This window comes from Pipistrellus hanaki (genome assembly GCF_964339955.1).
Source record: "Pipistrellus hanaki genome assembly, chromosome: 3".
Classification (NCBI taxonomy): Eukaryota; Metazoa; Chordata; class Mammalia; order Chiroptera; family Vespertilionidae; genus Pipistrellus; species Pipistrellus hanaki.
In genome coordinates this window covers 139,363,425-139,377,711 of record NC_140505.1, presented here as the reverse complement: position 1 = coordinate 139,377,711, position 14,287 = coordinate 139,363,425, and the positions used below count along the sequence as shown (strand labels likewise).

The 14,287-nt window shown below is 36.1% G+C and overlaps 1 protein-coding gene across 1 annotated transcript; it reads right to left on the bottom strand.

The window, feature by feature from the left end:
• Positions 1–4,093: 4,093 nt before the first annotated feature.
• On the bottom strand, positions 4,094–5,050 carry LOC311618744 (olfactory receptor 6C6-like; the record flags this gene model as incomplete). Its single annotated transcript, XM_084876325.1, has 1 exon — positions 4,094–5,050. The coding sequence occupies one exon, from the start codon at positions 5,048–5,050 to the stop codon at positions 4,094–4,096; it is 957 nt and encodes a 318-aa protein (XP_084732451.1).
• Between the last annotated feature and the right edge of the window lie 9,237 nt (positions 5,051–14,287).

Below are 14,287 nucleotides of genomic sequence, written 5' to 3'. Positions count from 1 at the left end.
CATGTATATATGACAAAAGGTCATATTTTGCAGATCATAATCATTTTTGGCTGCAAATATTGCCACTGATTTTGTGGATTATATTTTCATCATTTTTCTGGTGTTTTCAGAAAACTGTCACAGCTCTTTCTCTGCCTATAATGCTTTTAAGCTCTAATTCTTCATAATTTTATTGCATATACAAGTCTAATTTGGCAATTTTTTCATATTTTTGATATTAAACTAACTATGTATAACAAAGTTGCTGTTGAATTATTATTTGCATGTGTAACTTGTCTATCTTTATTTTCTGAATGCCCTTAAGATTCTCCCTTTATCCTTATAATTTTAGCAATTCCTACTCATGTATTCCTACTTGATTTCCCTCCTCATGGATTTCTTTTTATTTAACTTGCTTAATTTATTTTTGAAAAAGGGAAGAAAATACTCTTATTTATGACAATAGTGTATTGTCCTAATTTATGTTCAATTTCTTTACCACTTAATTTTTATATTGCATTGATAGTAAATGATAATGTGATATTTGTAATAGTATATTAAACACATAGATGATAGTTGGTAAACTCATTATTATGATTTTATGGCAACCAAAGAATCAAATATACAAATTAAAAATTGTCAGGGATTAGAAGGTGGGTACAAAATTTAAATGCTAGTTAAAGGGTACAAAATTCTAGTAATCAGATAAATGAATAAGTATAGGGAACTAATATACAGCATGATGACTATAGTTATAATACAGTATCATATACTTAAAAGTGACTGAGTAGATCTTAAATGTTCTCACCACACATACACACACCACACACACACACACACACACACACACACACACACACACAAATTAAAATTAGCCCTTGCTGGTTTTGCTCAGTGGATATAGCATCTGCTTGCGGACTAAAGGGTCTCAGATTCAATTCTGGTCCAAGTGCATGTACCTTGGTTGTGGGCACATCCCCAGGAAGGGGTGTGCAGGAGGCAGCAGATCGATGTTTCTCTCTTATTGATGTTTCTAACTCTCTATCCCTTCCCCTTCATCTCTGTAAAAAAACAATAATATATATTTTTAAAAATTAAAATTAGGTGTGCTAAACTTGCCCTAACCTACTGGGAAAAATAATTACTTTAGTAGTAATATAATTTATTTTCCTACTTTTATTATTCTTCTTTCTCATTCTTCACTCCATATAAAGTCCATCTACTGCCCATCTGGGTAATACACTTGGTTGGAGCATTGTCCCATACACCAGAATGTTACAGGTTCAATTACTATTCATGTCCCATACCCAGGTTGCAAGTATGATCCCTGGTTGAAGCATGGATGAGAGGTAACCCATCAATGTTTCTCTCTCTTCTTTCCTCTCTCTAAAAATCAATAAAAAAATATTGTCGGGTGAGGATTAAAAGGAAAAGAAATATCCACTGTGCACTGTAGAAACACACCTTTCAGTAAGGGTGCCAAATGTGTCTAAAGTAATACGAATATGAATACTTGGATTGAATAATCACGTTAGAATCTTCCAATAATGTGCTAAATAGGAGCAAACTGAACAAGAAAGTGCAAAACAAATTTCATGTCTCTTAACTGGCCCCTAATGCTGACATTACCCCTTCTTTTAATTTTTAGTAAATTTATTGGCATGATATTGTTTAATAGAAATATATAGGTTTCAAGTGTACAATTTTATGATACATCATCTGTTTATTGTACTGGCTCCTACCACCCAAAGATAGATCGTATGTGTCACAATGTATTTGATACTTTTCCCCCTTACTACCTCTCTATACTTCTTCCCTCTCATAACCATCACTGACATCACTCTTTGGGCAGAACCAATAATAGAAGCAAAGATTTGCAATTTCTGAGACCATTATTTTTATTATTTTCAAAGTATTTGCATTCAACTGTATGTTTTCAACTCATCCTATCTAATAAAAGAGTAGTATTGCAAATTGACTGTCACTCCAACACACAAGATGGCCACCCCATGTGGTCAAGATGGCCACCCCCATGTGGATACAAGATGGCTGGCACAAGATGGCCAGCAGGGGAGGGCAGTTGGGAGGGACCAGGTCTACAGGGGAGGGCAGTTGGGGGCAACCTGGGCTGCAGGGGAGGACAGTTAGGGGTAATAAGGCCAGCAGGGGAGCAATTAGGCATTGATCAGGCTGGCAGGCAGAAGTGGTTAGGGTCAATCAGGCAGGCATGCAGGTGACTGGTTGGGTGCCAGTAGTCCTGGAGGTCAGAGAAATCCCAGATTGCAGGCTGGGCTTAGTATAATGTAAATGTTCTCTGTCCTCATTATGACTGACAATATTTGTCCAAATCCATTCATTTAAAATAATTGTATGCACTTTTATGTAAGGTACTAGTGGCCTGGTGCACAAATTCGTGCACATTGAAAGGAAACAAATTAGAAGAAATATTTTAATATCACTATTCACTCTTTCTCTATAATAGAAGTGTCAATCAAATTCATGATCAATTGACAATGACAGATGGAAACACACATGTGCAATTGGCGCCAGCGAGAGATTTGTCTGGTGCATGCTCAAGTCAACTTAGCTATTTATAGAATTGAATACACTTGCTTAATTAGAGCTACTTTCTGATTTAGCTAAACTTTTTTTCCAGCCCAGTGAAACACCCCAACTTCTCTTTCAAGGAATTGTCAGAAATACAGCAGTAAATACCAATATGAGTTGGTTTATTATTATAGATCCTATGCAGGGAGAACAAAGGGTGAAATATTTAACTGCAGCAGTGTTTGACTACATTCTGTATAGTGAGAAAACCTGAAGTCATTTTCAAGTCCACCATTTCTTATTTCTTTTCAGTCCAGTCAAGCTTCTAAGCTTTCTAAATCTCCATTTTCTGGCTAATGAAAAGAAAATAGGATTTCACCAAATCTCCTATCTACCTACTCTAGGAGTTTTTGAGGATCAAATGAGATGAGGCACAAGAAAATGCTTCACAGACATTTGGTTACAGTGTAAAGTGTTTTCTTCTGGCTATAAAGCAAGTCAGGTTCCTCAGCTGCAGAAACTTAAGGAGGCTAAATATATATATATATTTGATTAAACTGATACAAACAGAATGGATCAGGCATTTTTAGTTTAAAATGTATAAAAGATCCCCAACTTCATATATAAATAAAATATAACTAACTATATTTCGTTTATGTGTTACTATCAATTGTAGACCTAACACTCTAATGCAATATAAACAACTTTAAATTTATGTATATCTATATCTATATATCTATATCCATCTCTCTCAGGGCAGAAGGGAGAGAGAGAGAGAGAGAGGAGAGAGAGAGAGAGAGAGAGAGAGAGAGAGAGAAAGAGAGAGAGAAAGAGAGAGAGAGAGAGAGAGACCAGTGATGAAAGAGAATCATTGATGGGCTGCCTCCTATACAACCCACACCTTGGATCAAACTTGCAACCTGGGCATATGCCTTAACAGGGAATTGGACCGTGATCTTCTGGTTCATAGGTTGATGCTCAACTATTGTACTGAGCCATGTCAGCCAGGCCATATAAGAAACTTTAAGCAAGGCTTGGAGATCAATTATTTCTACTCTAAACAATAATAATGTCACAAATGCCGTATGCTTAATCATTGTAACTCTCCAGTTGAAACTTGCTTGTTAGAATCCCAGTTCCTTTCCTCATTTTATAGCTCTGATTACTGAACCCTTGAACCTTTAATTTCTCTATTCATTTTTCAAGTTTCATCATAACTGATTTTTAAAGGCTATCTTGATCCTTAAAATGATTTCATTTCTCTCTTTTTTTCATCACTTATGGCAATTATTACATGCTGTAATAATTATCAGATTTTGAGTTTTGGCTCACATTTTAGCTGAGAAAATATTTAAGAGCACATGCAATGTTTAGCAATTAGCACATACATGTTGAAATAACCGTGTATATCTGGCAAGTTTTCGTTTTTGAAAGCATTCAGTACATGAAAGTATCATTTATGGGAAGAGATGTTTCTAGTCAAAGATGGAATTTAATATTGTGAGTTGAAGAAAGCAGTTTACCACTACAGAGTTTTCAATTTTCCCATTCATGTTTCAATAACATATTACTTACATCTCAATTTTGTCTCATTGTTTTCACAATGACAAAACCTTTGAAGCATATCCTTGAGAGCTTCTTTCACCTGCTGGTTCCTTAGAGTGTAAATGAAGGGGTTTAGTAAGGGAGCAACAGAGGTATTGAGCACAGCTACACCTTTAGTTAAAGACACCCGCTCCCTTGCTGAAGGTTTCATATACATAAAGATGCAACTCCCGTAAGTAATAGAGACGACAACCATGTGTGAGGAGCAGGTGGAAAAGGCCTTTGTTCGCTGTTGAGCAGAAGGGAATGTTAGAATGGTTTTGATGATGTACCCGTAGGAGAGGACCACCAACAGCAAAGTGATGACAAGTGTCACCACAGCTAAGACGAAGGCCATCAGCTCTATGACATGTGTGTCTGTACAAGAGATCTGCAATAAAGGAGAAGTGTCACAGATGAAGTGATCAATAGTTTTGGAAGCACAGAAATCCAGCCTGAGTCCCAAGACCAAAGGGGGAAATATGATGAGGAACCCAGATATCCAAGAGCTGAGTACAAGCTGACAGCACACTTTGCTGTTCATAATGGTGGGGTAATGCAGTGGTTTGCAGATGGCCACATAGCGGTCGTAGGACATGGCAGCCAGAAGGTAGAATTCTGTAACTCCCAATAAAATAAAAAAGAACAATTGAGTTGCACAACCATTGTAGGAAATTGTTTTGTGTCCAGTCAGAATGCTTATTAAAAATCGTGGAATGCAGATGGTTGTGAATGAAATCTCTAAGAAGGAGAAATTTCGGAGGAAGAAATACATCGGGGTCTTGAGACGGGGATCCAGCATGGTGAGGAGAATGATAATGAAGTTCCCCGTCAGGCTCAGGATGTAGTTGAAAAATAGAAACAGGAAAATCACAATTTGCAACAGAGGGTCATCTGTCAGTCCAAGCAAAATGAACTCTATTTCCATTGATTTGTTCATTTCTTTATTTTTCCTATCAACTCAGAAGAAAACAAATTTAAATAAGTAGTGAGAAAATAGTTTTCTTTATTCTCTACCATAGAATGTTCCACATTCAGAAACTTACCAATATGCAAATATTTTCACCAATCTATTTGAGTTCATAAAAATAAACATGTCTTCTAATATCCATCATCTTTACAGAAATTCTAAATTTTTTCCCATTGGCTAGATTGAAATAAGTATAACTTACCACTCAATTATTATTATTCAAAACTTAGCTCTACCAGTTAGTGTTGATCTATCTTCCAAAGACTTCACTATAATAGACTATTTAAATAGATTATATATTTTTATTATAATTGTTCTGAAGTTTACAAATATTTAAAGTAATTTTATTCCTTTTATTCATCACCAAATTCAATTCATATACCATTTCTTACATTTTAAAAATAATTTTATTACAAATTTTTAAACTCCACTGCTTGCTCATTCATTTATTATATTAATGGTGTTTAGATTGAACACATAAAATTCCTGGTAAATCATTAACAATGATTCTAGTTGAAATGACATAGGAGATGAAAACAAGCAGAAATAGTGAAATGGGACTTCCTATATTTTAATTTTTTTACTTTATTCAATTATAATAGTCTCATATTTCTTTATGGTTGTGCAGATAACATTAAGAAGCTGTATCCTTTTGTTTAAATATGAAATGATTTTAAGCAGTCATAGTTCTTGTCCTGACTAGTGTTATAGCAATATTTCATAGTTGTAATTTGTTTTTGTTAATCATATTCTTTGTAGTAAGAGAGACTCTTTGTCTTAGCCACTTGTCAGATGATACTTTAAAAGTGTCCTTTATTGCCATTGTTTTAAAATATAAGTTATAGTGACTCTCAATCACTCATTCATTTGATAAATATTTACTTAGTTTTTCCTATGTGCAATGAATTTCTCTAGGTAGGAACTGAGGATTTAGTGAAGGCAACAAGCATTACTGCTTCAATAAATATATATATGATCCTCACCAAGGTAATGCTTAGAGAGAGGAAGGGAAAGGGAACGAGAGGGCGGGAAACATTGATCTGAGAGAGAAACATCTCTGCTTGTCTTCCATAGGCTCAAACCTGAAACCTAGGTATGCACACTGACTGGGAATCAAACTTGTAACCTTTCAGCACATGGGACAGTGCTCAAACAACTGAGCTACTCTGGCTGGGAGACAGGTGTATTTTTCAGTTTATAAAGATTTAGGGTTCTGAGCTGGGACCGGTTTGGCTCAGTGGATAGAGCGTTGGCCTGGGGACTGAAAGGTCCCGGGTTCGATTCCAGTCTAGGGAATGTATACCTTGGTTGCGGGCGCATCCCAGTGGGGGGTGTGCAAGAGGCAGCTGACTGATGATTCTCTCTCATCGATGTTTCTAACTCTCTATCCCTCTCTCTTCCTCTCTGTGAAAAATCAATAAAATATATTTAAAGAAAAAAAAAAAGATTTAGGGTTCTGTTTAGGAATAATTACATTTTCTTTTAGAATTAGCTGTATTACTTTGATACAGTGGTTATTGTGTTACTGTTTATGTATAAGAAAAATAACTTCAATCTTAAAATCCAGAAAAAAAAATTGTCAAAATCTTACATCTCTTCCCTAACCAGTTTGGCTCAGTGGATAAAGCATTGGCCTGTGAACTCAAGGGTACCAGATTTGATTCCAGTCAAGGGCATGTACCTTGGTTACCCTAGTAGAGGGTGTGCAGGAGGCAGCTGATTAATGTTACTCATCAATGTTTCTAACTCTCTATCCCTCTCCCTTCCTCTCTGTAAAAAATCAATAATATATATATATATATATATATATATATATATATATATATTAAAACAAAACAAAAACAAAATCTTACATTCTTTTTAAGTAAATACACTTTTTAACATGAATAAAATAAAGTAAAATATAAACTGCATAGAAAAAATCAAATGTCATGTATTTTCCTTTTCTTTCAATTAAGTTTATTAAAATAGATTTTTCAATTTTTCTAGGTGACTTGGTATTATTTTATCCACACATTTTTAAAGCTATTGAATTCCTAGAATTGTTGGGTTAACCATATTTGAAAGCTTGCCACCAAATTTTAATCTATTGTTCATGAATAATATTAATCCTTGCATTCCAATATAAGTATTTCTATTTGATTGTCTCTTAAGATTTTCCATTAATCACTTTCCTTCAATTAAAATATGAATCTACATTTTACTTCATTATTTGTGGAATCGTATGACTTGTAGACATACTATAACTAGTAGACATATTATTTCATCATTTCCTATTTTTCATCATGCTTTGTTAAACATACTAATTGCCTTTAACCCTGAACTGATGTAAATGTTTTGTTAGATTTCCTCAAGATAAATGAAACAAACCTATAACTATCGTATAAAAAAGAGTAAAAGAATTAACCAAAGAACATATATGCATAACCCAGAGACACAGAAAAGAGTATGGTGATGACTAGAAGGAATAGGGGGTGGGGCCTGGGGAGTAGTGGGTAAAGTGGGAGGAAATTGGGAAATCTTTAATAGTGTCAACAATAAAAATACAATAAACCCTGGCTGGTATGGCTCAGTTGGTTGAGCATTGTCCTCATGCATCAAAAGGTCACTGTTTGATTCCTGATCAGGACACGAAGCTGGTTGCATGTTCAATCCCTGTCGAGGTGTATGTGGGAGGCAGCTGATCAATGTCTTCTCTCTCCCTCTCCTTTTCTATCTCTCTAAAACAAAAAAAGTCAATAAATTTATCTATGTATATGAAAGCCTAAGTGACCGAATGACTGAACAACCAAATGACCAGCTGACCAATCATTATGACACGCACTGACCACCAGGGGGCAGATGTTCAATGCAGGAGCTGCCCCCTGTTGGTCAGTGTGGTCCCAGAGCCAACCTCCCATGGCTGGCCTATCTCCCTCGGTCCCTCCCCCGTGCTGGCTGGCCCTGATTGCCCCTATTCAGACAAGGTGAGATGGCCCCAAGTGGCCCTGATTGCCAGGCAAGCCAAGGGACCCCACCCATGAACAAATTTGTGCACCAGGCCTCTAGTCAATAATAATAAAATTTTAAAAAGGATTACAGCTAAGATGCAAACAAAAATCTCAAAAACAAAATCTGTTCTGTAATTTTCCTTTCAATGCAGTTAAAGTTTATAGAGTTAGATAAAGCCAATGAATTAGTCATATATATATATATATATATATATATATATATATATATATATATTTTAATTTTTCATAGTAAATTATATAGGAATTCTTACTTTTCCATAAAAAAGAATAGATCAGTAAGACAATTTAAAGATCAATTTAATTATTTTGTACTTCCAAAATATCTCCCTAACTTCTGATTCAAAACCAAACAAATAAACAAAAAACCCAAGTTAAACTTAATATTTGACTTTCCTTACACAGGACATATTGGGAATTTCTTTTTCTGTTATGGTATGCAGTAGAATATATAAACTACCTAAATTAAGAGCGATGATAATAATTTCAGAACTTCATTCCATTATTGAAAGGTTATAAAAACAATGTGTGTTTTCTTTTCTTTTCTTTTTTTTTAAAGTATTCAAATAAAATGTGAAATATGTTTTATTTATTTTTCAAAATATTTCCCATTTTTCACTTAAGTTCACATTCACTACATATCTCAGTATTTAGATACTAAGGAACATTGATGCATCTCTATCATACCCTTCCAGTTTGGTTAAAATTTCAGACAGAAAGTTTTCTTAATCTTTAACTGGAAAGTGTTATAGCATAGGTTAAGATCTGGGAAGAAATACAACATCTAAGTACAGAAATTTAACATAATTCATGATTGTAACTGAATTTTATCTTTTGGCTCAATAGAGACACAATGGAATCTGTTGAAATCAGCAAACAAACAAATAATTAAAATATTTTCTGAGAGACTAATATTCAGAAAGTACTAGTTATATGCAAAAAAAAAAAAAAATCCACTCAGCTTTTTCTTTTTTTAATGTGGGAAATATGCAACAAAACATCAACTACTGCTTCATAGTCCTAAGGTAATATGAAAACATTCCTATCTATTTTTCTCCAATAAAAATTTCTCTTCCTATTGCAGACATAATAATAGTAATAACAATAATGGGCAAGTAACAGACTTAATGTTATTGAAAATAGATTCAGTTATTTTAGCACTTCCAAATGGCTTTATTTCTTTTTCCTCTTTTTTTTAATCCATTGGTTTTTAATGCTTGCTTTATTGTTTTTAATTAAATTTATTGGGTGACATTGGTTAATAAAATCTTATAGGTTTCAAGTGTACAGTTCTATAAGGTATCATCTGTATATTGCTTTGTATGTTTATCACCTGAAGTCAAATCTCCATCCATCACTATATATACTATTTGACCTCTTCACCCTTTGCTACTTCCCTGTCCTCTTTTCCCTCTGGTAACCACCATATCAATTGAATAATAAGGTTATTAACTGTATATTACTAGAATATTGTCGGAGGTGTTTCGTTTTTTTAGATTTAAGGGAGTGTATGGATATTTTAATTGTGAGAGGGAAAAACAACCTATGGTAAAACATTTAGTTTATGATATGAGAGCTTATATTTGAGACCTCAAATATCTGAAACATTTGAACGTATTAATTAAGAGTCTGCTCAAAATGAGTAAAATGGATTGATTACATTTATTATATGAGAGACAAAGCTATAAATTATTATTAAACAAAGTCCCCTACTATTTTGTCATGATAAAAAAAATCATCAAATAAAGTAAAAAAGATGTGCTATTGGTGTTTAAATATAAAGATTTATTTTAAAAATGTTAAATTAAAATTTTAATTTAAGTATAGTTAGTATATGATATTATATTAGTTATATTAATTTTAAGTATGCAATATAGTGATTGACATTTTCATAATTTACAATGTGTTTGCCTCACTAACTCTAATTACCATCTGTCACTGCACAGACTTACCGGAATATTAAGAAAATATCTTAAGACAACTTCAGGTCTACTATCAGAATTCACAGAGTTGAATGACAGCCCAAGCACCGCTCTTATACAACATGCACCTCAGATTGTGTGTGTGTGTGTGTGTGTGTGTGTGTGTGTGTGTGTTTTGTCTATTTCTGGACTCTAATCTGTTTTATTGATCATTTTACCTCCTTGAAAATAATGCCACACTGAAATGATAACTGTAGCTTTATAATATAAAAATGGATCACAGATATGAATGCAAAATTTTGTAGAACTTTTAGAAGAAAACCTGAGAAATTCTTTGTGTACTTAGGTTAGGTGTACTTTATCTATAATAATAAAAAGGTAATATGCTAATTAGACCAAACATAATTCCAGACGTATTTCTGGACAAAGCCAGGGCAGAAGGGAAGCCCGGTCCTGTGTGCCTGCCAGTGGTGGAGTGAAGCCCGGGTCCCAGGTGCCAGAGGGGAGCCGGTGGAGGAAGCCAGGGGAAGGAAAGCCTCCTCTTGCACAAATTTCATTGCATGTGGCCTTTGGTATGTGACATAAAAGGAATGATCTACTTTTTTAAATTACAAAGGAAACTTAAACACTATTAACCAAACTTGTTTTTTCTAAAAATGCTGTTATTATAATTAAACACAAATTAAAAAATGGGAGGATATATTTGCAAATTGTATGTCTGATAAAGGACATTTATTATAATAAATAAAGAACTCTTAAAATCAATAATAGAATACTCAGCAAGATAAAGAAAAAATAAATCTTAGCTCTTGCTTCCTCACAGAAAAAAAAAATGAAAAAACAAAATACATTAAAAACAAATAACAAAAACAAAACAAAAACTTTTATGAGAAAATCCAGAAATCAATTAAAAAACTGAATTGCCCCCACTGACCACAAAATTGAGATCAATCACACTGAAATGGGTAAGAACAACAATTTTCATCTTACCCATATTAGTCCCTCCATCAGGCTGGCATAGATCAGTGCAAAGAGATAAGAACTCTTTCCTGGATTTGGGTGAGCACAGGAGACAGTGAGGCTGACATTGAATAGCCTCAGCTTTGTGCTCAGGCTCCCTGGGGGGCTGACATCAGTCTGGCCTCACGTGGAGCACTGAAAGAACACAGGGGGAAGCTAGTGAGATGGATGCTTGGCTATGTTTCCAGGCATGGCTCTCCAAGGCTTAAAAAGGGCACAGACCTCACACCTCTTCTCCAGAGGGAGAGAGGAATGGAGCACCGCTTCCTTTCTCCTGCCCTTTAATGATGCCTCCCAAAGGGGAAGATTCTGCCCTGCTTCACACAGAGAGCCAAATAACCCTACATGATATGAACACCCGGGGAAGCTGCAGCTGGCATGGCTCTGCAACATCAGAAAAAGAAGCATAAATGAGAGGTCTCCCAGAATACAGAGGAGGAAGAGTGTGAGACTCCCCAATGGCCCTGTTAGTTGACCAAGGGGTTAGTTTCCATCTCACTTCACACAGAGAGGTGATGGATCTCCCATAGTCATACAAGAGGTTATGGTCTCCTAAAAAAAATTATACACACACACACACACACACACACACACATATATAATGCCTGAACAGATAAGTATAAAAGTTGTGAGTCCATAGCCAGGCTAACTGTTATGTCATTCCTGTTCAAACCAAGCCTGCTGCAAACAAGGAAGACACTAAGAAGACGCTGATGCAATTCAGAAATCTGGAAGGATTATTACATTTATGAGGACGTCAAGACTATTGATTGGACTCTGCGTGATGTCACCAAGAAGCATATGAATGGCCACTGGAAGAAGGCACTCAAGAGGTTCATCAATGACTTCAAAAAATGTATCAAGGACAAGGAGATTATGGATGAAAGGACAAACAACGTTAACCAATGTGTAGAGAAGGATGACACTGAAGAGCTCCTACAGGTAGTTTCTGAGGCACTCGCTACGGAGGAATTGTTGGGACTGGAACAGGAATGGATAGTTGAAGGAAAGGAAACCTCAAAAAAGATAAAGAAAAAAAACTATAAAATTCACAGAGAAGGGATTAGCAGATACTTTTGCAACTTATAGAACTCCTTTAAAAATTAAAAAGTATAGCCCCTAGCCACCCCCCCCCCCCCAAACACACACACACACGTTTTATTTTGTCTTGATAATGGTAGGGTGACCAGATCGTCCCGCTTTTGGCGGGACAGTCCCGATTTTGAACAATTTCCCCGCGGAGTTTTAAAAAAGTCCCGATTTTTGGAAAGATTGGAGATGCGAGAAAAGATGGTGAAAATCAGGACTGTACCGCCAAAAGCGAGACGATGTGACCCTTTAGTCCTAGTGGTCGTGCATCTTTTTCTCCAGCCCAGATCCCTGATCCTGCCGTTCTCCAGGTGTCCTCTGTTCTTTTTGGCCACAAATTGTCTCACCAGCCATATTAACTCACCAATCCCAGTTGGATAATATTCAACTTAGTTGTTTCTTCTGTCTACTATGAGAGAAGGCACAGGACACATCTGCCTAAGGGCTGCCCTTTTGTCTCCCTCTCCAGACAAACTTTTTGGGAGCTTGTGGCCAGGAAGGCTGGAGTCTCAGTGTTTGTGGGTTTGCAGATGAGGCAGCTTGTCCCTGGATGGTGTGGCTGTAGGGCCCTGGGTGGTGTCCGAGTTCTCCCCGGGTGGAGGTGAGGCTGGGCTCCCAGTCACAGCCACTTTCCCCTTCAAGATGGCATGGCCTCTGTGTCAGAACTGGCTGCCTGGGAGACACTGAAGCGGCAGCAGAGGCTGCCTGGTTAGGGGAGCCTGGTCTACCAGCCCCAAAAGTCCCATGAACTACGACAGGGCCTCATTCATACCCACACATGCCCCACACAGTTACACACTCCCCTTTCACTTCCTCATTCACTCACACTCTCTTCCTCACGGTCTCACTGTCAGCCATAATCAGGAGATTCCCCTTCAATTCCTTTTTTAATGTCTTGTAACTTTCAGTAAGGTTCTTCACATTACTTTGTTAAGATTATTCCTAAGTATTTTATTTTTAGTTGTGATTGCAAAAATGAATTGTTTTTAAAATTTCAATTTCTTTTCTGCAGTTATATTGTTATACAGGAACACAATGTATTTTTATACATTAATTTTTATCCTGAAACTTTACTACTTTTGTTTATTGTTTGTAATAGCTTTGTATTAGAGTCTTTAGAATTTTTTATATAAAGAATCATGTCATCTGTAAAAAGTGACAGTTTTACTTTTCATTCTTAATTTGGATACCTTTTATTTTTTTATCTTCTCTGATTGCTCTGGCCAGGACTTCCAATACTATGTTAAGAGTAATCAAAAAGAACCTTCATGCTCTGCTAGTGAAATGGTAAATTGGGATACCCTCTTTAGAAAACAGTCTGGAAGTTGCTAAAAAATTTAAGAATAGAGTTATCATATGACCCAGCAACTGTTCTTCTGGGTACCTGTGGAAAATATTTGAAAGAAATTATTCGTAAAGATATATGCTCTCAAATGTTTGTTGCAGCTTTATATATAACTAGAGGGCTGATCATAAAGATTCATGCAAGAATGGGTCTTCCTTCCCCTGGCTGCCTGCACTACCTTCACTCTACCCTTATCCACCTTTTTGATCCTGCCCGGAGTCGCCTTTCCACCTTCCCACGCTGCCCAGAGGCCTGGAGCTGCAAGAGCAGAGCAGAACACCTGCATCATCACAATGGCTACAACACAAGCATTCAGCTCTGCCCCCTGGTCACTCAGCGCCTGTGGATGCAAATTAACCCAACAAAGATGGTGGATTAACCCACTCCTGATTGTCTGGTGGAGATTGCGAAGGTATGGTCAATTTGCATCTTACTCTTTTATTAATGTAGATGTCCAGGACATGAAAACGACTGAAATGTCCTTCAATAGATAATTGGACAATTATATTCATAGGGAATCAGAGAGTTGGGAGTAAAGGTCACATTCATGAGAATTTACTTTTAAAAACTCTTTTATCCTGAGGAATAAACCCAGAAGAAGAGAGAGAAAAAGCACACAGTGTTCAACATTGAACCTTTCTCAGGAATGAGAAATGAGAGACAATCAAGAATGTGATCATATCTAAAACAGTGTGGATCTATGCTTGAGAATTGACCCAGGCACAGAGAGATTGCTGGTTCTAATCCAGGTCAAGACACATGTCCAGGTAGTGGATTTGATCCCTGATTGAGACTGGGGTGGATTACAGAAGGCAGCCAGTTG